This window comes from Hydractinia symbiolongicarpus, chromosome 9 (genome assembly GCF_029227915.1).
Source record: "Hydractinia symbiolongicarpus strain clone_291-10 chromosome 9, HSymV2.1, whole genome shotgun sequence".
Taxonomy (NCBI): domain Eukaryota; kingdom Metazoa; phylum Cnidaria; class Hydrozoa; order Anthoathecata; family Hydractiniidae; genus Hydractinia; species Hydractinia symbiolongicarpus.
Window position 1 is genome coordinate 7,152,783 of NC_079883.1, and position 21,637 is coordinate 7,174,419.

At 39.9% G+C, this 21,637-nt stretch overlaps 6 protein-coding genes and 10 non-coding genes across 17 annotated transcripts; 10 read left to right on the forward strand and 6 right to left on the reverse strand.

The window, feature by feature from the left end:
- Window positions 1–879: 879 nt before the first annotated feature.
- Window positions 880–1,695, forward strand: LOC130657120 (histone H4). Its single transcript, XM_057460086.1, has one exon. The coding sequence runs from the start codon at window positions 1,133–1,135 to the stop codon at window positions 1,442–1,444; it is 312 nt and encodes a 103-aa protein (XP_057316069.1). The 5' UTR covers window positions 880–1,132; the 3' UTR covers window positions 1,445–1,695.
- A 1,478-nt stretch (window positions 1,696–3,173) lies between these two features.
- On the forward strand, window positions 3,174–3,292 carry LOC130661613 (5S ribosomal RNA). The gene has a single exon (XR_008988791.1). It is a non-coding gene; the product is annotated as a 5S ribosomal RNA (ribosomal RNA).
- Window positions 3,293–4,443: 1,151 nt separating this feature from the next.
- On the forward strand, window positions 4,444–4,562 carry LOC130661625 (5S ribosomal RNA). The gene has a single exon (XR_008988803.1). It is a non-coding gene; the product is annotated as a 5S ribosomal RNA (ribosomal RNA).
- A 350-nt stretch (window positions 4,563–4,912) lies between these two features.
- On the reverse strand, window positions 4,913–5,077 carry LOC130659448 (U1 spliceosomal RNA). Its single transcript, XR_008986653.1, has one exon. It is a non-coding gene; the product is annotated as a U1 spliceosomal RNA (small nuclear RNA).
- A 185-nt stretch (window positions 5,078–5,262) lies between these two features.
- On the reverse strand, window positions 5,263–5,454 carry LOC130660504 (U2 spliceosomal RNA). Its single transcript, XR_008987702.1, has one exon. It is a non-coding gene; the product is annotated as a U2 spliceosomal RNA (small nuclear RNA).
- Window positions 5,455–6,378: 924 nt separating this feature from the next.
- Window positions 6,379–7,115, forward strand: LOC130657108 (histone H1-delta-like). Its single transcript, XM_057460077.1, has one exon. It carries the CDS (start codon window positions 6,429–6,431, stop codon window positions 6,978–6,980), a length of 552 nt encoding a protein of 183 aa, XP_057316060.1. The 5' UTR covers window positions 6,379–6,428; the 3' UTR covers window positions 6,981–7,115.
- Window positions 7,116–8,025: 910 nt separating this feature from the next.
- On the forward strand, window positions 8,026–8,841 carry LOC130657121 (histone H4). The gene has a single exon (XM_057460087.1). The coding sequence runs from the start codon at window positions 8,279–8,281 to the stop codon at window positions 8,588–8,590; it is 312 nt and encodes a 103-aa protein (XP_057316070.1). The 5' UTR covers window positions 8,026–8,278; the 3' UTR covers window positions 8,591–8,841.
- A 1,478-nt stretch (window positions 8,842–10,319) lies between these two features.
- On the forward strand, window positions 10,320–10,438 carry LOC130661637 (5S ribosomal RNA). The gene has a single exon (XR_008988815.1). It is a non-coding gene; the product is annotated as a 5S ribosomal RNA (ribosomal RNA).
- Window positions 10,439–10,788: 350 nt separating this feature from the next.
- Window positions 10,789–10,953, reverse strand: LOC130659449 (U1 spliceosomal RNA). Its single transcript, XR_008986654.1, has one exon. It is a non-coding gene; the product is annotated as a U1 spliceosomal RNA (small nuclear RNA).
- A 185-nt stretch (window positions 10,954–11,138) lies between these two features.
- Window positions 11,139–11,330, reverse strand: LOC130660505 (U2 spliceosomal RNA). The gene has a single exon (XR_008987703.1). It is a non-coding gene; the product is annotated as a U2 spliceosomal RNA (small nuclear RNA).
- A 924-nt stretch (window positions 11,331–12,254) lies between these two features.
- LOC130657099 (histone H1-delta-like) lies at window positions 12,255–18,855 on the forward strand. Of its 2 annotated transcripts, XM_057460069.1 has the most exons (2): window positions 12,255–12,794; window positions 18,630–18,855. In XM_057460069.1, exons 1-2 carry the CDS (start codon window positions 12,305–12,307, stop codon window positions 18,731–18,733), a joined length of 594 nt encoding a protein of 197 aa, XP_057316052.1. In that variant the 5' UTR covers window positions 12,255–12,304; the 3' UTR covers window positions 18,734–18,855. The 2 variants fall into 2 exon arrangements, with proteins under 2 accessions (XP_057316052.1, XP_057316053.1); XM_057460070.1 differs by lacking the exon at window positions 18,630–18,855 and having other exon boundaries at window positions 12,255–12,991.
- LOC130657119 (histone H4) lies at window positions 13,902–14,717 on the forward strand. Its single transcript, XM_057460085.1, has one exon. The coding sequence runs from the start codon at window positions 14,155–14,157 to the stop codon at window positions 14,464–14,466; it is 312 nt and encodes a 103-aa protein (XP_057316068.1). The 5' UTR covers window positions 13,902–14,154; the 3' UTR covers window positions 14,467–14,717.
- Window positions 16,197–16,315, forward strand: LOC130661650 (5S ribosomal RNA). Its single transcript, XR_008988827.1, has one exon. It is a non-coding gene; the product is annotated as a 5S ribosomal RNA (ribosomal RNA).
- Window positions 16,666–16,830, reverse strand: LOC130659451 (U1 spliceosomal RNA). Its single transcript, XR_008986657.1, has one exon. It is a non-coding gene; the product is annotated as a U1 spliceosomal RNA (small nuclear RNA).
- On the reverse strand, window positions 17,017–17,208 carry LOC130661459 (U2 spliceosomal RNA). The gene has a single exon (XR_008988651.1). It is a non-coding gene; the product is annotated as a U2 spliceosomal RNA (small nuclear RNA).
- An 881-nt stretch (window positions 18,856–19,736) lies between the features above and the next one.
- On the forward strand, window positions 19,737–20,593 carry LOC130657112 (histone H4). Its single transcript, XM_057460081.1, has one exon. It carries the CDS (start codon window positions 20,031–20,033, stop codon window positions 20,340–20,342), a length of 312 nt encoding a protein of 103 aa, XP_057316064.1. The 5' UTR covers window positions 19,737–20,030; the 3' UTR covers window positions 20,343–20,593.
- The last annotated feature ends 1,044 nt before the right edge of the window (window positions 20,594–21,637 follow it).

Below are 21,637 nucleotides of genomic sequence, written 5' to 3' on the forward strand. Positions count from 1 at the left end.
AATTTCTTATTTTCTTGCTTTTACTTTTCTTGCCCTTCATATTTTTAACATTGTCAAACTTTATGTAGCATAAAATTTTTATGTAGCATAAAATTTAAACAGAAAGCAGAACAAAGTTTGATATAAAAAGCTAGCCGTAATATTTTTTATGGATGTGTGGCTATAAAAATAGCCGTTTTTTGTTTGGTAAGATGCTTAGGCACGTTCCCCACGAATTCTTCTTGCCAACTGGATGTCTTTAGGCATGATTGTAACTCGTTTTGCGTGAATGGCACACAAGTTAGTATCCTCGAACAAGCCAACAAGGTACGCTTCAGAAGCCTCTTGCAGAGCCATAACGGCTGTGCTCTGGAATCGCAGATCTGTTTTGAAGTCCTGAGCAATTTCTCGCACAAGACGCTGGAAAGGCAACTTGCGGATCAAGAGCTCGGTTGACTTCTGGTATCTTCTGATTTCTCTGAGAGCAACTGTACCAGGTCTGTAACGATGTGGTTTTTTCACTCCTCCAGTAGCTGGTGCGCTTTTCCTCGCAGCTTTAGTGGCGAGTTGTTTTCGTGGAGCCTTTCCTCCAGTAGATTTACGTGCAGTTTGCTTTGTACGAGCCATATTTTAAGAAGTCGATGTAGTACGGATACACAAGACGGTCTAAAATGCACTATCGCGCCAAAGTTTTATTTCTCATATTGATTGACAGCTAAGGTTCAAAACAAACCATTTGATTGGTGCTAAGAAAGTAATTTCTGATTGGCTGCATAATGACATTACGCTCATTACTTTAACATTTTTATAAAATCTGTGTTTTTTGGCTACGGGAAAACGGCTGTATCTTCTGATACACAAAAGCTTTTGACTTTTTTTTTTTTTAGTAAGTAGCAGAAGGTTTGGCGAATTCCAACGATGCCAAATTTATTGCCTTACTGAAACATTAAGACCACGAATTTTTAAAAAAACTACAGTTTTACTTAAAAAAATGTACAAAATGTTCGGAACATTTTGTAATGACGCAACTCTATTGGTTAATTAGGGTGTTTCCACGAGCAGTAGGTAATTTTATGGCCTCTTTTTAAAGCTGTCTGAATTCTGTTAACTCAAACGTTGTTTTTGTACTCGTTCTGTACGCAACTATATCAATATGTCTGGACGCGGAAAAGGAGGTAAAGGATTGGGAAAAGGAGGTGCTAAACGTCACCGAAAAATTCTTCGTGATAACATTCAGGGAATCACAAAACCTGCTATTCGACGTCTTGCTCGACGAGGTGGTGTCAAACGTATCTCTGGCCTTATCTATGAGGAAACCAGAGGTGTACTGAAGGTTTTCTTAGAGAATGTTATTCGTGATGCTGTAACCTACACAGAGCACGCTAAACGCAAGACCGTTACCGCTATGGATGTTGTTTATGCCTTAAAACGTCAAGGAAGAACTCTTTACGGATTCGGAGGTTAAGCGTTGTCATTGCTCAACAAAAACGGCTATTTTTATAGCCACAAATCTTTTAAAACATTACTTTGTGCACGCTTCCAAATTACACAATGTGTAAAGTCTTGTCACAGTTACATTTATTGCTATACGATACTATGTCATATATGACACAAAAAAAATTTAGAAATACTTTGTAGGGTTAATTTGCCTGGGAGTGTTTCCGTGAAAAGCTGGGTTAAGTTAAATGTAAGCAATAACATGGATCAATGTACTTGTCTTTTCTGCAAGTACAGCTAATAATACGTATGAAAAGTGAAGCTAATCCACACACACACATGGGGAAGTATTTTAAATGTAGGCTAGTGTTCTTAAGCACATTATTTAGAAGTTTTATTAACTTCGGTTAACTTGTAGTGACGCCAAGTAAATGTTTTTTTAAAGATGTGTGGTCTTAAAAAAGACCGTTTGTGTTTGGTAGACGTTGGTTTACTTGCTGCTTGTGTATTTTGTGACGGCTTTTGTTCCTTCACTGACTGCGTGTTTTGCAAGTTCTCCAGGCAAGAGAAGACGTACTGCGGTTTGAATTTCACGAGAAGAGATGGTCGACTTTTTGTTTTGAAGAGCCAAACGCGAAGCTTCGGAAGCAATGCGCTCAAAGATGTCGTTGACAAATGAGTTCATGATGCTCATAGCTTTGCTTGAAACTCCGACATCTGGGTGAACTTGTTTCAAAACATTGTAGATGTAAATAGCATAACTTTCCTTTCTCTTTCTCTTGCGTTTCTTTTCACCAGTTCCACCAATCTTTCCTCCTTTTTTGCCGGCTCTTTTTTCACCTTTCTTGGCTACTTTAGGTGCCTGTTTTCCTCCTTTAGCTGCTGCGTCAGACATGGTTAAAAATTTTTGCTACTTAACTTGTAAATAAGCATTAAACTGCAAGTCAAAACTTTTTGTTTATAAGTAAAAAAATCGGATCGAATTCGATCCGAAAACGCCGATACGCAATTTAATTGGTTAAAAAAAAAATCTTTTGTTTAATACTTAATTATGATTGGTTAAAAAAACATGATTTCGATCCTATTTTTATGATGAAAAAACGAGTAAAGTTTATTTCGTTAACACTTACGTTAAATATTCGTACGTTTTTGTATTAACTTACAAATCAAATCGCAGTTATGTCTGGACGTGGAAAAGGTGGAAAAGCTAAGGCTAAAGCCAAGACAAGATCCTCAAGAGCTGGACTTCAATTTCCAGTCGGTAGAGTGCATAGATTCCTTCGTAGAGGGCACTATGCTAACCGAATTGGATCTGGAGCACCAGTTTACTTAGCAGCCGTCTTGGAATATTTATCTGCTGAGATATTGGAGTTGGCTGGTAACGCAGCAAGAGACAACAAAAAAGCTAGGATTATTCCAAGACATTTACAATTGGCTGTTCGTAATGATGAAGAATTAAACAAACTTTTGAGCGGTGTAACCATTGCAGCTGGTGGTGTTTTGCCAAACATTCAAGCTGTCTTACTCCCAAAGAAGAACGACAAAGGACAGAAGAAGTAAACCGCTACACTCAGAAAACAACGGCTATTTTTATAGCCACACATCTTTAAAAAAACATTGTTTTTTTCACAAAACTATAACCTTAAAGTCTAATAGATAATCCATGCATACGCCTTGTCCTAAGTAACTCAAAGAAATTAAATAAAAAAATTTGATCACAACGTCAAAATAAATTGCACGTATTTGCCCCTACTAATGTCTACGGCCATACCACGATGAACACACCCGTTCTCGTCTGATCACGGAAGTTAAGCATCGTCGGGCCGGGATAGTACTTGGATGGGGGACCGCCTGGGAACTCCCGGTGTCGTAGGCTTTTCATTTTCATTTGTTGCCTTTTCAAGCGAAGCTTCGGAAGCAATGCGCTCAAAGATGTCGTTGACAAATGAGTTCATGATGCTCATAGCTTTGCTTGAAACTCCGACATCTGGGTGAACTTGTTTCAAAACATTGTAGATGTAAATAGCATAACTTTCCTTTCTCTTTCTCTTGCGTTTCTTTTCACCAGTTCCACCAATCTTTCCTCCTTTTTTGCCGGCTCTTTTTTCACCTTTCTTGGCTACTTTAGGTGCCTGTTTTCCTCCTTTAGCTGCTGCGTCAGACATGGTTAAAAATTTTTGCTACTTAACTTGTAAATAAGCATTAAACTGCAAGTCAAAACTTTTTGTTTATAAGTAAAAAAATCGGATCGAATTCGATCCGAAAACGCCGATACGCAATTTAATTGGTTAAAAAAAAAATCTTTTGTTTAATACTTAATTATGATTGGTTAAAAAAACATGATTTCGATCCTATTTTTATGATGAAAAAACGAGTAAAGTTTATTTCGTTAACACTTACGTTAAATATTCGTACGTTTTTGTATTAACTTACAAATCAAATCGCAGTTATGTCTGGACGTGGAAAAGGTGGAAAAGCTAAGGCTAAAGCCAAGACAAGATCCTCAAGAGCTGGACTTCAATTTCCAGTCGGTAGAGTGCATAGATTCCTTCGTAGAGGGCACTATGCTAACCGAATTGGATCTGGAGCACCAGTTTACTTAGCAGCCGTCTTGGAATATTTATCTGCTGAGATATTGGAGTTGGCTGGTAACGCAGCAAGAGACAACAAAAAAGCTAGGATTATTCCAAGACATTTACAATTGGCTGTTCGTAATGATGAAGAATTAAACAAACTTTTGAGCGGTGTAACCATTGCAGCTGGTGGTGTTTTGCCAAACATTCAAGCTGTCTTACTCCCAAAGAAGAACGACAAAGGACAGAAGAAGTAAACCGCTACACTCAGAAAACAACGGCTATTTTTATAGCCACACATCTTTAAAAAAACATTGTTTTTTTCACAAAACTATAACCTTAAAGTCTAATAGATAATCCATGCATACGCCTTGTCCTAAGTAACTCAAAGAAATTAAATAAAAAAATTTGATCACAACGTCAAAATAAATTGCACGTATTTGCCCCTACTAATGTCTACGGCCATACCACGATGAACACACCCGTTCTCGTCTGATCACGGAAGTTAAGCATCGTCGGGCCGGGATAGTACTTGGATGGGGGACCGCCTGGGAACTCCCGGTGTCGTAGGCTTTTCATTTTCATTTGTTGCCTTTTCATTTCAATGGTGCTGTGATATATTTCTTGTTATAACAATTAAGGAACGTGGCGGTTGTTGAAAGTGTTTCCTATGACATTTTCCTACGACATTTTCAGGTGATAGTACGAGAAAAAAGAGCTTTCAAATGCATACAAACTCGATCTATTGCCGATCATCCAATAACCCTGACGGAATGGCAAATAAAATAAAATTCCGCCGCCTTCCGAGGACTTATATCGCAATCACGTTTCGTAACAGCCAAGCGAGGTTTTACCTTAGCGTTTAAGTCACCACCGACATTTGGCCGCGCAACTTTTCTAAGCTCATTCATTTTGAATTAAGGAGGGGGCGAGCGCGGACGCAGGCCCCCACTACCAGAAATTGTACGGTCGAGTTACTGACGTTTGCAGTAATCGCAGAGGTCAGCCCAAGCGTAGTGCAATGCAAGAGCCTCACTCTGGAAGAAAACCCTCATTGATCAGTCTTTACTTCCCCGTCAGGTAAGTATGAGTTGGAACTGCACCGTAGCATGAGGGTACCCTTCAAAGTTTGTTAATGCTTGTGGCTTGAGTGTGTTATAAACTGCCGTGTCGCGGGGCATAGGCTGTATTCTCCCCCAGTGTACGCGTTTTGTTCCCGCCGTAGACTATGCAGAGTGCCGTCGGAAAGAGGACTGCTATTATTCTTTTATTGCTTATGTGGGCCGCCATCGGTAATAGTGCAACACCAAGGCAACCCGTGGTCACGGCGTGAATGAATCCACCTCCATGACCCAAGGCCAAAAATCAGATTAATATACTGACCATTCAGAGAATGGCCTACCAGATATTAAACTGATAAGAACAGATACTACACTTGATCTTAGCCATTAGGCCGAGAAGCGATAAAGAACAAGCGTTGCCATGATAGGCATCGTCCACACACCGTAACTGCTTGTGGAGCATGTCACGTTACTGTAAAGCTTACAACTGTCACCGCGTACGGATGGACGGCGACATAGTAAAAATCACGGCTGTTGATTTAGCCGTAGGATGGAGAGCGACTGTAGCGAGTGGATGGTAACTTACATGAATGCTAACAAAGGCGACGATACTAAGTGCGTGATATTACTTTCCAATATGACTGCGTACATTCCGTTTATCAACGCATTACGCCAGAACGTGCGCGCGCGTTACACAGTAGACCATGCAGCCGAAATGCGACAGTGCGACCCTGCCAGGAGTCGAACCTGGAATCCCCTGATTCGTAGTCAGATGCCTTATCCATTGGGCCACAGGGCGATGCTTATGACTTCGCCCCATCGTTATTTTGGCTTGCGCATTCGTTTTACTTACGACAGAATTCTTCGTGTTTGTAGCCATGAAAGAAAGGGACTTCTGTGAGTGAATTTTTTTACTGTGGTCTAATAAAAAAGTCGAAACGCAGTGCCCAATATATGAATTGCTCCTAATAGCCGGAAACAGGCCGTGTCGATGATGTAGGCCGACATACGCAACGCAAACCAAAGAACGCTTTATGAAAATCCTAACACGGGCGCGGAAGAAGCCCAAATTAACAGAGTAGATGTAATGCTGAAGACCTCAAACTCCAGCAGCTTCTCTTTCAGACTATTGCGTCGTGCTACAAATAAAAATTAACATGCTTTCGCATAGTCGCGGCTCCCAAAACGGACATTATACGATGTACAGAAACACACATTTCTGTTTTCGCGCCAAATCAATTCCCGGGAGTGGTACTTTTACGTCCGCATACTTCGCACCGTCTTAAATTATATCTCATTTACACGGTAATGTTTAGTATACTTCTACTGTGATAACAAGCATCGTTTATCGTTGGATTGTTGTAAGAAAACATTAAAAATGAGTGAAGCAGCTTCTCCAAAGAAAATCGCACCCAAGAAGAAACCTGCTGCAAAGAAGACAGCTGATCACCCTAAATATGTGGACATGATCAAGGCTGCTATCGCTACCCTAAAGGAACGCGGTGGTTCATCTCGCCAAGCTATTACAAAATATATTCATGCAAATTACAAAGTTGCTGAAAACTCAGATCATCATCTGAAAATGGCTCTTAAACGAGGAGTAACATCAGGCGATTTGATTCAAACTAAAGGCACTGGTGCTTCTGGATCATTCAAGCTAGGTCAGGTAAAAAAAGAAAAACCTAAGAAAAAGGCCGCAGCAAAAAAGCCAACGGCAAAGAAGCCTACTGCAAAGAAAAGTACACCAAAAAAGAAGCCAGCAAAGAAGAGCACGCCAAAGAAAGCAGCAAAGAAGCCTGCCACAAAGAAAGCCTCGGCTAAGAAACCAGCAGCTAAGAAACCCACAAAGAAGCCTGTTGCTAAAAAACCTGCAGCAAAGAAGGTCAAAAAGACTCCCAAAAAGGCAGCAAAGAAGACCGCAAAAAAATAATTTGTGTGTATCTGGCTATTACATTAACAAACGGCTATTTTTATAGCCACACATTTACAAAAAAACATTATCTTGGTACAAAGTTAAACTTGTTTAAGTCACTTAAACAGTTAAAAAAGAGTAATTTTAAGATTAGATTCCCTAAGTTTAAGTATTTTCGTTTTTAAATTTCTTATTTTCTTGCTTTTACTTTTCTTGCCCTTCATATTTTTAACATTGTCAAACTTTATGTAGCATAAAATTTTTATGTAGCATAAAATTTAAACAGAAAGCAGAACAAAGTTTGATATAAAAAGCTAGCCGTAATATTTTTTATGGATGTGTGGCTATAAAAATAGCCGTTTTTTGTTTGGTAAGATGCTTAGGCACGTTCCCCACGAATTCTTCTTGCCAACTGGATGTCTTTAGGCATGATTGTAACTCGTTTTGCGTGAATGGCACACAAGTTAGTATCCTCGAACAAGCCAACAAGGTACGCTTCAGAAGCCTCTTGCAGAGCCATAACGGCTGTGCTCTGGAATCGCAGATCTGTTTTGAAGTCCTGAGCAATTTCTCGCACAAGACGCTGGAAAGGCAACTTGCGGATCAAGAGCTCGGTTGACTTCTGGTATCTTCTGATTTCTCTGAGAGCAACTGTACCAGGTCTGTAACGATGTGGTTTTTTCACTCCTCCAGTAGCTGGTGCGCTTTTCCTCGCAGCTTTAGTGGCGAGTTGTTTTCGTGGAGCCTTTCCTCCAGTAGATTTACGTGCAGTTTGCTTTGTACGAGCCATATTTTAAGAAGTCGATGTAGTACGGATACACAAGACGGTCTAAAATGCACTATCGCGCCAAAGTTTTATTTCTCATATTGATTGACAGCTAAGGTTCAAAACAAACCATTTGATTGGTGCTAAGAAAGTAATTTCTGATTGGCTGCATAATGACATTACGCTCATTACTTTAACATTTTTATAAAATCTGTGTTTTTTGGCTACGGGAAAACGGCTGTATCTTCTGATACACAAAAGCTTTTGACTTTTTTTTTTTTTAGTAAGTAGCAGAAGGTTTGGCGAATTCCAACGATGCCAAATTTATTGCCTTACTGAAACATTAAGACCACGAATTTTTAAAAAAACTACAGTTTTACTTAAAAAAATGTACAAAATGTTCGGAACATTTTGTAATGACGCAACTCTATTGGTTAATTAGGGTGTTTCCACGAGCAGTAGGTAATTTTATGGCCTCTTTTTAAAGCTGTCTGAATTCTGTTAACTCAAACGTTGTTTTTGTACTCGTTCTGTACGCAACTATATCAATATGTCTGGACGCGGAAAAGGAGGTAAAGGATTGGGAAAAGGAGGTGCTAAACGTCACCGAAAAATTCTTCGTGATAACATTCAGGGAATCACAAAACCTGCTATTCGACGTCTTGCTCGACGAGGTGGTGTCAAACGTATCTCTGGCCTTATCTATGAGGAAACCAGAGGTGTACTGAAGGTTTTCTTAGAGAATGTTATTCGTGATGCTGTAACCTACACAGAGCACGCTAAACGCAAGACCGTTACCGCTATGGATGTTGTTTATGCCTTAAAACGTCAAGGAAGAACTCTTTACGGATTCGGAGGTTAAGCGTTGTCATTGCTCAACAAAAACGGCTATTTTTATAGCCACAAATCTTTTAAAACATTACTTTGTGCACGCTTCCAAATTACACAATGTGTAAAGTCTTGTCACAGTTACATTTATTGCTATACGATACTATGTCATATATGACACAAAAAAAATTTAGAAATACTTTGTAGGGTTAATTTGCCTGGGAGTGTTTCCGTGAAAAGCTGGGTTAAGTTAAATGTAAGCAATAACATGGATCAATGTACTTGTCTTTTCTGCAAGTACAGCTAATAATACGTATGAAAAGTGAAGCTAATCCACACACACACATGGGGAAGTATTTTAAATGTAGGCTAGTGTTCTTAAGCACATTATTTAGAAGTTTTATTAACTTCGGTTAACTTGTAGTGACGCCAAGTAAATGTTTTTTTAAAGATGTGTGGTCTTAAAAAAGACCGTTTGTGTTTGGTAGACGTTGGTTTACTTGCTGCTTGTGTATTTTGTGACGGCTTTTGTTCCTTCACTGACTGCGTGTTTTGCAAGTTCTCCAGGCAAGAGAAGACGTACTGCGGTTTGAATTTCACGAGAAGAGATGGTCGACTTTTTGTTTTGAAGAGCCAAACGCGAAGCTTCGGAAGCAATGCGCTCAAAGATGTCGTTGACAAATGAGTTCATGATGCTCATAGCTTTGCTTGAAACTCCGACATCTGGGTGAACTTGTTTCAAAACATTGTAGATGTAAATAGCATAACTTTCCTTTCTCTTTCTCTTGCGTTTCTTTTCACCAGTTCCACCAATCTTTCCTCCTTTTTTGCCGGCTCTTTTTTCACCTTTCTTGGCTACTTTAGGTGCCTGTTTTCCTCCTTTAGCTGCTGCGTCAGACATGGTTAAAAATTTTTGCTACTTAACTTGTAAATAAGCATTAAACTGCAAGTCAAAACTTTTTGTTTATAAGTAAAAAAATCGGATCGAATTCGATCCGAAAACGCCGATACGCAATTTAATTGGTTAAAAAAAAAATCTTTTGTTTAATACTTAATTATGATTGGTTAAAAAAACATGATTTCGATCCTATTTTTATGATGAAAAAACGAGTAAAGTTTATTTCGTTAACACTTACGTTAAATATTCGTACGTTTTTGTATTAACTTACAAATCAAATCGCAGTTATGTCTGGACGTGGAAAAGGTGGAAAAGCTAAGGCTAAAGCCAAGACAAGATCCTCAAGAGCTGGACTTCAATTTCCAGTCGGTAGAGTGCATAGATTCCTTCGTAGAGGGCACTATGCTAACCGAATTGGATCTGGAGCACCAGTTTACTTAGCAGCCGTCTTGGAATATTTATCTGCTGAGATATTGGAGTTGGCTGGTAACGCAGCAAGAGACAACAAAAAAGCTAGGATTATTCCAAGACATTTACAATTGGCTGTTCGTAATGATGAAGAATTAAACAAACTTTTGAGCGGTGTAACCATTGCAGCTGGTGGTGTTTTGCCAAACATTCAAGCTGTCTTACTCCCAAAGAAGAACGACAAAGGACAGAAGAAGTAAACCGCTACACTCAGAAAACAACGGCTATTTTTATAGCCACACATCTTTAAAAAAACATTGTTTTTTTCACAAAACTATAACCTTAAAGTCTAATAGATAATCCATGCATACGCCTTGTCCTAAGTAACTCAAAGAAATTAAATAAAAAAATTTGATCACAACGTCAAAATAAATTGCACGTATTTGCCCCTACTAATGTCTACGGCCATACCACGATGAACACACCCGTTCTCGTCTGATCACGGAAGTTAAGCATCGTCGGGCCGGGATAGTACTTGGATGGGGGACCGCCTGGGAACTCCCGGTGTCGTAGGCTTTTCATTTTCATTTGTTGCCTTTTCATTTCAATGGTGCTGTGATATATTTCTTGTTATAACAATTAAGGAACGTGGCGGTTGTTGAAAGTGTTTCCTATGACATTTTCCTACGACATTTTCAGGTGATAGTACGAGAAAAAAGAGCTTTCAAATGCATACAAACTCGATCTATTGCCGATCATCCAATAACCCTGACGGAATGGCAAATAAAATAAAATTCCGCCGCCTTCCGAGGACTTATATCGCAATCACGTTTCGTAACAGCCAAGCGAGGTTTTACCTTAGCGTTTAAGTCACCACCGACATTTGGCCGCGCAACTTTTCTAAGCTCATTCATTTTGAATTAAGGAGGGGGCGAGCGCGGACGCAGGCCCCCACTACCAGAAATTGTACGGTCGAGTTACTGACGTTTGCAGTAATCGCAGAGGTCAGCCCAAGCGTAGTGCAATGCAAGAGCCTCACTCTGGAAGAAAACCCTCATTGATCAGTCTTTACTTCCCCGTCAGGTAAGTATGAGTTGGAACTGCACCGTAGCATGAGGGTACCCTTCAAAGTTTGTTAATGCTTGTGGCTTGAGTGTGTTATAAACTGCCGTGTCGCGGGGCATAGGCTGTATTCTCCCCCAGTGTACGCGTTTTGTTCCCGCCGTAGACTATGCAGAGTGCCGTCGGAAAGAGGACTGCTATTATTCTTTTATTGCTTATGTGGGCCGCCATCGGTAATAGTGCAACACCAAGGCAACCCGTGGTCACGGCGTGAATGAATCCACCTCCATGACCCAAGGCCAAAAATCAGATTAATATACTGACCATTCAGAGAATGGCCTACCAGATATTAAACTGATAAGAACAGATACTACACTTGATCTTAGCCATTAGGCCGAGAAGCGATAAAGAACAAGCGTTGCCATGATAGGCATCGTCCACACACCGTAACTGCTTGTGGAGCATGTCACGTTACTGTAAAGCTTACAACTGTCACCGCGTACGGATGGACGGCGACATAGTAAAAATCACGGCTGTTGATTTAGCCGTAGGATGGAGAGCGACTGTAGCGAGTGGATGGTAACTTACATGAATGCTAACAAAGGCGACGATACTAAGTGCGTGATATTACTTTCCAATATGACTGCGTACATTCCGTTTATCAACGCATTACGCCAGAACGTGCGCGCGCGTTACACAGTAGACCATGCAGCCGAAATGCGACAGTGCGACCCTGCCAGGAGTCGAACCTGGAATCCCCTGATTCGTAGTCAGATGCCTTATCCATTGGGCCACAGGGCGATGCTTATGACTTCGCCCCATCGTTATTTTGGCTTGCGCATTCGTTTTACTTACGACAGAATTCTTCGTGTTTGTAGCCATGAAAGAAAGGGACTTCTGTGAGTGAATTTTTTTACTGTGGTCTAATAAAAAAGTCGAAACGCAGTGCCCAATATATGAATTGCTCCTAATAGCCGGAAACAGGCCGTGTCGATGATGTAGGCCGACATACGCAACGCAAACCAAAGAACGCTTTATGAAAATCCTAACACGGGCGCGGAAGAAGCCCAAATTAACAGAGTAGATGTAATGCTGAAGACCTCAAACTCCAGCAGCTTCTCTTTCAGACTATTGCGTCGTGCTACAAATAAAAATTAACATGCTTTCGCATAGTCGCGGCTCCCAAAACGGACATTATACGATGTACAGAAACACACATTTCTGTTTTCGCGCCAAATCAATTCCCGGGAGTGGTACTTTTACGTCCGCATACTTCGCACCGTCTTAAATTATATCTCATTTACACGGTAATGTTTAGTATACTTCTACTGTGATAACAAGCATCGTTTATCGTTGGATTGTTGTAAGAAAACATTAAAAATGAGTGAAGCAGCTTCTCCAAAGAAAATCGCACCCAAGAAGAAACCTGCTGCAAAGAAGACAGCTGATCACCCTAAATATGTGGACATGATCAAGGCTGCTATCGCTACCCTAAAGGAACGCGGTGGTTCATCTCGCCAAGCTATTACAAAATATATTCATGCAAATTACAAAGTTGCTGAAAACTCAGATCATCATCTGAAAATGGCTCTTAAACGAGGAGTAACATCAGGCGATTTGATTCAAACTAAAGGCACTGGTGCTTCTGGATCATTCAAGCTAGGTCAGGTAAAAAAAGAAAAACCTAAGAAAAAGGCCGCAGCAAAAAAGCCAACGGCAAAGAAGCCTACTGCAAAGAAAAGTACACCAAAAAAGAAGCCAGCAAAGAAGAGCACGCCAAAGAAAGCAGCAAAGAAGCCTGCCACAAAGAAAGCCTCGGCTAAGAAACCAGCAGCTAAGAAACCCACAAAGAAGCCTGTTGCTAAAAAACCTGCAGCAAAGAAGGTCAAAAAGACTCCCAAAAAGGCAGCAAAGAAGACCGCAAAAAAATAATTTGTGTGTATCTGGCTATTACATTAACAAACGGCTATTTTTATAGCCACACATTTACAAAAAAACATTATCTTGGTACAAAGTTAAACTTGTTTAAGTCACTTAAACAGTTAAAAAAGAGTAATTTTAAGATTAGATTCCCTAAGTTTAAGTATTTTCGTTTTTAAATTTCTTATTTTCTTGCTTTTACTTTTCTTGCCCTTCATATTTTTAACATTGTCAAACTTTATGTAGCATAAAATTTTTATGTAGCATAAAATTTAAACAGAAAGCAGAACAAAGTTTGATATAAAAAGCTAGCCGTAATATTTTTTATGGATGTGTGGCTATAAAAATAGCCGTTTTTTGTTTGGTAAGATGCTTAGGCACGTTCCCCACGAATTCTTCTTGCCAACTGGATGTCTTTAGGCATGATTGTAACTCGTTTTGCGTGAATGGCACACAAGTTAGTATCCTCGAACAAGCCAACAAGGTACGCTTCAGAAGCCTCTTGCAGAGCCATAACGGCTGTGCTCTGGAATCGCAGATCTGTTTTGAAGTCCTGAGCAATTTCTCGCACAAGACGCTGGAAAGGCAACTTGCGGATCAAGAGCTCGGTTGACTTCTGGTATCTTCTGATTTCTCTGAGAGCAACTGTACCAGGTCTGTAACGATGTGGTTTTTTCACTCCTCCAGTAGCTGGTGCGCTTTTCCTCGCAGCTTTAGTGGCGAGTTGTTTTCGTGGAGCCTTTCCTCCAGTAGATTTACGTGCAGTTTGCTTTGTACGAGCCATATTTTAAGAAGTCGATGTAGTACGGATACACAAGACGGTCTAAAATGCACTATCGCGCCAAAGTTTTATTTCTCATATTGATTGACAGCTAAGGTTCAAAACAAACCATTTGATTGGTGCTAAGAAAGTAATTTCTGATTGGCTGCATAATGACATTACGCTCATTACTTTAACATTTTTATAAAATCTGTGTTTTTTGGCTACGGGAAAACGGCTGTATCTTCTGATACACAAAAGCTTTTGACTTTTTTTTTTTTTAGTAAGTAGCAGAAGGTTTGGCGAATTCCAACGATGCCAAATTTATTGCCTTACTGAAACATTAAGACCACGAATTTTTAAAAAAACTACAGTTTTACTTAAAAAAATGTACAAAATGTTCGGAACATTTTGTAATGACGCAACTCTATTGGTTAATTAGGGTGTTTCCACGAGCAGTAGGTAATTTTATGGCCTCTTTTTAAAGCTGTCTGAATTCTGTTAACTCAAACGTTGTTTTTGTACTCGTTCTGTACGCAACTATATCAATATGTCTGGACGCGGAAAAGGAGGTAAAGGATTGGGAAAAGGAGGTGCTAAACGTCACCGAAAAATTCTTCGTGATAACATTCAGGGAATCACAAAACCTGCTATTCGACGTCTTGCTCGACGAGGTGGTGTCAAACGTATCTCTGGCCTTATCTATGAGGAAACCAGAGGTGTACTGAAGGTTTTCTTAGAGAATGTTATTCGTGATGCTGTAACCTACACAGAGCACGCTAAACGCAAGACCGTTACCGCTATGGATGTTGTTTATGCCTTAAAACGTCAAGGAAGAACTCTTTACGGATTCGGAGGTTAAGCGTTGTCATTGCTCAACAAAAACGGCTATTTTTATAGCCACAAATCTTTTAAAACATTACTTTGTGCACGCTTCCAAATTACACAATGTGTAAAGTCTTGTCACAGTTACATTTATTGCTATACGATACTATGTCATATATGACACAAAAAAAATTTAGAAATACTTTGTAGGGTTAATTTGCCTGGGAGTGTTTCCGTGAAAAGCTGGGTTAAGTTAAATGTAAGCAATAACATGGATCAATGTACTTGTCTTTTCTGCAAGTACAGCTAATAATACGTATGAAAAGTGAAGCTAATCCACACACACACATGGGGAAGTATTTTAAATGTAGGCTAGTGTTCTTAAGCACATTATTTAGAAGTTTTATTAACTTCGGTTAACTTGTAGTGACGCCAAGTAAATGTTTTTTTAAAGATGTGTGGTCTTAAAAAAGACCGTTTGTGTTTGGTAGACGTTGGTTTACTTGCTGCTTGTGTATTTTGTGACGGCTTTTGTTCCTTCACTGACTGCGTGTTTTGCAAGTTCTCCAGGCAAGAGAAGACGTACTGCGGTTTGAATTTCACGAGAAGAGATGGTCGACTTTTTGTTTTGAAGAGCCAAACGCGAAGCTTCGGAAGCAATGCGCTCAAAGATGTCGTTGACAAATGAGTTCATGATGCTCATAGCTTTGCTTGAAACTCCGACATCTGGGTGAACTTGTTTCAAAACATTGTAGATGTAAATAGCATAACTTTCCTTTCTCTTTCTCTTGCGTTTCTTTTCACCAGTTCCACCAATCTTTCCTCCTTTTTTGCCGGCTCTTTTTTCACCTTTCTTGGCTACTTTAGGTGCCTGTTTTCCTCCTTTAGCTGCTGCGTCAGACATGGTTAAAAATTTTTGCTACTTAACTTGTAAATAAGCATTAAACTGCAAGTCAAAACTTTTTGTTTATAAGTAAAAAAATCGGATCGAATTCGATCCGAAAACGCCGATACGCAATTTAATTGGTTAAAAAAAAAATCTTTTGTTTAATACTTAATTATGATTGGTTAAAAAAAACATGATTTCGATCCTATTTTTATGATGAAAAAACGAGTAAAGTTTATTTCGTTAACACTTACGTTAAATATTCGTACGTTTTTGTATTAACTTACAAATCAAATCGCAGTTATGTCTGGACGTGGAAAAGGTGGAAAAGCTAAGGCTAAAGCCAAGACAAGATCCTCAAGAGCTGGACTTCAATTTCCAGTCGGTAGAGTGCATAGATTCCTTCGTAGAGGGCACTATGCTAACCGAATTGGATCTGGAGCACCAGTTTACTTAGCAGCCGTCTTGGAATATTTATCTGCTGAGATATTGGAGTTGGCTGGTAACGCAGCAAGAGACAACAAAAAAGCTAGGATTATTCCAAGACATTTACAATTGGCTGTTCGTAATGATGAAGAATTAAACAAACTTTTGAGCGGTGTAACCATTGCAGCTGGTGGTGTTTTGCCAAACATTCAAGCTGTCTTACTCCCAAAGAAGAACGACAAAGGACAGAAGAAGTAAACCGCTACACTCAGAAAACAACGGCTATTTTTATAGCCACACATCTTTAAAAAAACATTGTTTTTTTCACAAAACTATAACCTTAAAGTCTAATAGATAATCCATGCATACGCCTTGTCCTAAGTAACTCAAAGAAATTAAATAAAAAAATTTGATCACAACGTCAAAATAAATTGCACGTATTTGCCCCTACTAATGTCTACGGCCATACCACGATGAACACACCCGTTCTCGTCTGATCACGGAAGTTAAGCATCGTCGGGCCGGGATAGTACTTGGATGGGGGACCGCCTGGGAACTCCCGGTGTCGTAGGCTTTTCATTTTCATTTGTTGCCTTTTCATTTCAATGGTGCTGTGATATATTTCTTGTTATAACAATTAAGGAACGTGGCGGTTGTTGAAAGTGTTTCCTATGACATTTTCCTACGACATTTTCAGGTGATAGTACGAGAAAAAAGAGCTTTCAAATGCATACAAACTCGATCTATTGCCGATCATCCAATAACCCTGACGGAATGGCAAATAAAATAAAATTCCGCCGCCTTCCGAGGACTTATATCGCAATCACGTTTCGTAACAGCCAAGCGAGGTTTTACCTTAGCGTTTAAGTCACCACCGACATTTGGCCGCGCAACTTTTCTAAGCTCATTCATTTTGAATTAAGGAGGGGGCGAGCGCGGACGCAGGCCCCCACTACCAGAAATTGTACGGTCGAGTTACTGACGTTTGCAGTAATCGCAGAGGTCAGCCCAAGCGTAGTGCAATGCAAGAGCCTCACTCTGGAAGAAAACCCTCATTGATCAGTCTTTACTTCCCCGTCAGGTAAGTATGAGTTGGAACTGCACCGTAGCATGAGGGTACCCTTCAAAGTTTGTTAATGCTTGTGGCTTGAGTGTGTTATAAACTGCCGTGTCGCGGGGCATAGGCTGTATTCTCCCCCAGTGTACGCGTTTTGTTCCCGCCGTAGACTATGCAGAGTGCCGTCGGAAAGAGGACTGCTATTATTCTTTTATTGCTTATGTGGGGCCGCCATCGGTAATAGTGCAACACCAAGGCAACCCGTGGTCACGGCGTGAATGAATCCACCTCCATGACCCAAGGCCAAAAATCAGATTAATATACTGACCATTCAGAGAATGGCCTACCAGATATTAAACTGATAAGAACAGATACTACACTTGATCTTAGCCATTAGGCCGAGAAGCGATAAAGAACAAGCGTTGCCATGATAGGCATCGTCCACACACCGTAACTGCTTGTGGAGCATGTCACGTTACTGTAAAGCTTACAACTGTCACCGCGTACGGATGGACGGCGACATAGTAAAAATCACGGCTGTTGATTTAGCCGTAGGATGGAGAGCGACTGTAGCGAGTGGATGGTAACTTACATGAATGCTAACAAAGGCGACGATACTAAGTGCGTGATATTACTTTCCAATATGACTGCGTACATTCCGTTTATCAACGCATTACGCCAGAACGTGCGCGCGCGTTACACAGTAGACCATGCAGCCGAAATGCGACAGTGCGACCCTGCCAGGAGTCGAACCTGGAATCCCCTGATTCGTAGTCAGATGCCTTATCCATTGGGCCACAGGGCGATGCTTATGACTTCGCCCCATCGTTATTTTGGCTTGCGCATTCGTTTTACTTACGACAGAATTCTTCGTGTTTGTAGCCATGAAAGAAAGGGACTTCTGTGAGTGAATTTTTTTACTGTGGTCTAATAAAAAAGTCGAAACGCAGTGCCCAATATATGAATTGCTCCTAATAGCCGGAAACAGGCCGTGTCGATGATGTAGGCCGACATACGCAACGCAAACCAAAGAACGCTTTATGAAAATCCTAACACGGGCGCGGAAGAAGCCCAAATTAACAGAGTAGATGTAATGCTGAAGACCTCAAACTCCAGCAGCTTCTTTCAGACTATTGCGTCGTGCTACAAATAAAAATTAACATGCTTTCGCATAGTCGCGGCTCCCAAAACGGACATTATACGATGTACAGAAACACACATTTCTGTTTTCGCGCCAAATCAATTCCCGGGAGTGGTACTTTTACGTCCGCATACTTCGCACCGTCTTAAATTATATCTCATTTACACGGTAATGTTTAGTATACTTCTACTGTGATAACAAGCATCGTTTATCGTTGGATTGTTGTAAGAAAACATTAAAAATGAGTGAAGCAGCTTCTCCAAAGAAAATCGCACCCAAGAAGAAACCTGCTGCAAAGAAGACAGCTGATCACCCTAAATATGTGGACATGATCAAGGCTGCTATCGCTACCCTAAAGGAACGCGGTGGTTCATCTCGCCAAGCTATTACAAAATATATTCATGCAAATTACAAAGTTGCTGAAAACTCAGATCATCATCTGAAAATGGCTCTTAAACGAGGAGTAACATCAGGCGATTTGATTCAAACTAAAGGCACTGGTGCTTCTGGATCATTCAAGCTAGGTCAGGTAAAAAAAGAAAAACCTAAGAAAAAGGCCGCAGCAAAAAAGCCAACGGCAAAGAAGCCTACTGCAAAGAAAAGTACACCAAAAAAGAAGCCAGCAAAGAAGAGCACGCCAAAGAAAGCAGCAAAGAAGCCTGCCACAAAGAAAGCCTCGGCTAAGAAAACCAGCAGCTAAGAAACCCACAAAGAAGCCTGTTGCTAAAAAACCTGCAGCAAAGAAGGTCAAAAAGACTCCCAAAAAGGCAGCAAAGAAGACCGCAAAAAAATAATTTGTGTGTATCTGGCTATTACATTAACAAACGGCTATTTTTATAGCCACACATTTACAAAAAAACATTATCTTGGTACAAAGTTAAACTTGTTTAAGTCACTTAAACAGTTAAAAAAGAGTAATTTTAAGATTAGATTCCCTAAGTTTAAGTATTTTCGTTTTTAAATTTCTTATTTTCTTGCTTTTACTTTTCTTGCCCTTCATATTTTTAACATTGTCAAACTTTATGTAGCATAAAATTTTTATGTAGCATAAAATTTAAACAGAAAGCAGAACAAAGTTTGATATAAAAAGCTAGCCGTAATATTTTTTATGGATGTGTGGCTATAAAAATAGCCGTTTTTTGTTTGGTAAGATGCTTAGGCACGTTCCCCACGAATTCTTCTTGCCAACTGGATGTCTTTAGGCATGATTGTAACTCGTTTTGCGTGAATGGCACACAAGTTAGTATCCTCGAACAAGCCAACAAGGTACGCTTCAGAAGCCTCTTGCAGAGCCATAACGGCTGTGCTCTGGAATCGCAGATCTGTTTTGAAGTCCTGAGCAATTTCTCGCACAAGACGCTGGAAAGGCAACTTGCGGATCAAGAGCTCGGTTGACTTCTGGTATCTTCTGATTTCTCTGAGAGCAACTGTACCAGGTCTGTAACGATGTGGTTTTTTCACTCCTCCAGTAGCTGGTGCGCTTTTCCTCGCAGCTTTAGTGGCGAGTTGTTTTCGTGGAGCCTTTCCTCCAGTAGATTTACGTGCAGTTTGCTTTGTACGAGCCATATTTTAAGAAGTCGATGTAGTACGGATACACAAGACGGTCTAAAATGCACTATCGCGCCAAAGTTTTATTTCTCATATTGATTGACAGCTAAGGTTCAAAACAAACCATTTGATTGGTGCTAAGAAAGTAATTTCTGATTGCTGCATAATGACATTACGCTCATTACTTTAACATTTTTATAAAATCTGTGTTTTTTGGCTACGGGAAAACGGCTGTATCTTCTGATACACAAAAGCTTTTGACTTTTTTTTTTTTTAGTAAGTAGCAGAAGGTTTGGCGAATTCCAACGATGCCAAATTTATTGCCTTACTGAAACATTAAGACCACGAATTTTTAAAAAAACTACAGTTTTACTTAAAAAAATGTACAAAATGTTCGGAACATTTTGTAATGACGCAACTCTATTGGTTAATTAGGGTGTTTCCACGAGCAGTAGGTAATTTTATGGCCTCTTTTTAAAGCTGTCTGAATTCTGTTAACTCAAACGTTGTTTTTGTACTCGTTCTGTACGCAACTATATCAATATGTCTGGACGCGGAAAAGGAGGTAAAGGATTGGGAAAAGGAGGTGCTAAACGTCACCGAAAAATTCTTCGTGATAACATTCAGGGAATCACAAAACCTGCTATTCGACGTCTTGCTCGACGAGGTGGTGTCAAACGTATCTCTGGCCTTATCTATGAGGAAACCAGAGGTGTACTGAAGGTTTTCTTAGAGAATGTTATTCGTGATGCTGTAACCTACACAGAGCACGCTAAACGCAAGACCGTTACCGCTATGGATGTTGTTTATGCCTTAAAACGTCAAGGAAGAACTCTTTACGGATTCGGAGGTTAAGCGTTGTCATTGCTCAACAAAAACGGCTATTTTTATAGCCACAAATCTTTTAAAACATTACTTTGTGCACGCTTCCAAATTACACAATGTGTAAAGTCTTGTCACAGTTACATTTATTGCTATACGATACTATGTCATATATGACACAAAAAAAATTTAGAAATACTTTGTAGGGTTAATTTGCCTGGGAGTGTTTCCGTGAAAAGCTGGGTTAAGTTAAATGTAAGCAATAACATGGATCAATGTACTTGTCTTTTCTGCAAGTACAGCTAATAATACGTATGAAAAGTGAAGCTAATCCACACACACACATGGGGAAGTATTTTAAATGTAGGCTAGTGTTCTTAAGCACATTATTTAGAAGTTTTATTAACTTCGGTTAACTTGTAGTGACGCCAAGTAAATGTTTTTTTAAAGATGTGTGGTCTTAAAAAAGACCGTTTGTGTTTGGTAGACGTTGGTTTACTTGCTGCTTGTGTATTTTGTGACGGCTTTTGTTCCTTCACTGACTGCGTGTTTTGCAAGTTCTCCAGGCAAGAGAAGACGTACTGCGGTTTGAATTTCACGAGAAGAGATGGTCGACTTTTTGTTTTGAAGAGCCAAACGCGAAGCTTCGGAAGCAATGCGCTCAAAGATGTCGTTGACAAATGAGTTCATGATGCTCATAGCTTTGCTTGAAACTCCGACATCTGGGTGAACTTGTTTCAAAACATTGTAGATGTAAATAGCATAACTTTCCTTTCTCTTTCTCTTGCGTTTCTTTTCACCAGTTCCACCAATCTTTCCTCCTTTTTTGCCGGCTCTTTTTTCACCTTTCTTGGCTACTTTAGGTGCCTGTTTTCCTCCTTTAGCTGCTGCGTCAGACATGGTTAAAAATTTTTGCTACTTAACTTGTAAATAAGCATTAAACTGCAAGTCAAAACTTTTTGTTTATAAGTAAAAAAATCGGATCGAATTCGATCCGAAAACGCCGATACGCAATTTAATTGGTTAAAAAAAAAATCTTTTGTTTAATACTTAATTATGATTGGTTAAAAAAACATGATTTCGATCCTATTTTTATGATGAAAAAACGAGTAAAGTTTATTTCGTTAACACTTACGTTAAATATTCGTACGTTTTTGTATTAACTTACAAATCAAATCGCAGTTATGTCTGGACGTGGAAAAGGTGGAAAAGCTAAGGCTAAAGCCAAGACAAGATCCTCAAGAGCTGGACTTCAATTTCCAGTCGGTAGAGTGCATAGATTCCTTCGTAGAGGGCACTATGCTAACCGAATTGGATCTGGAGCACCA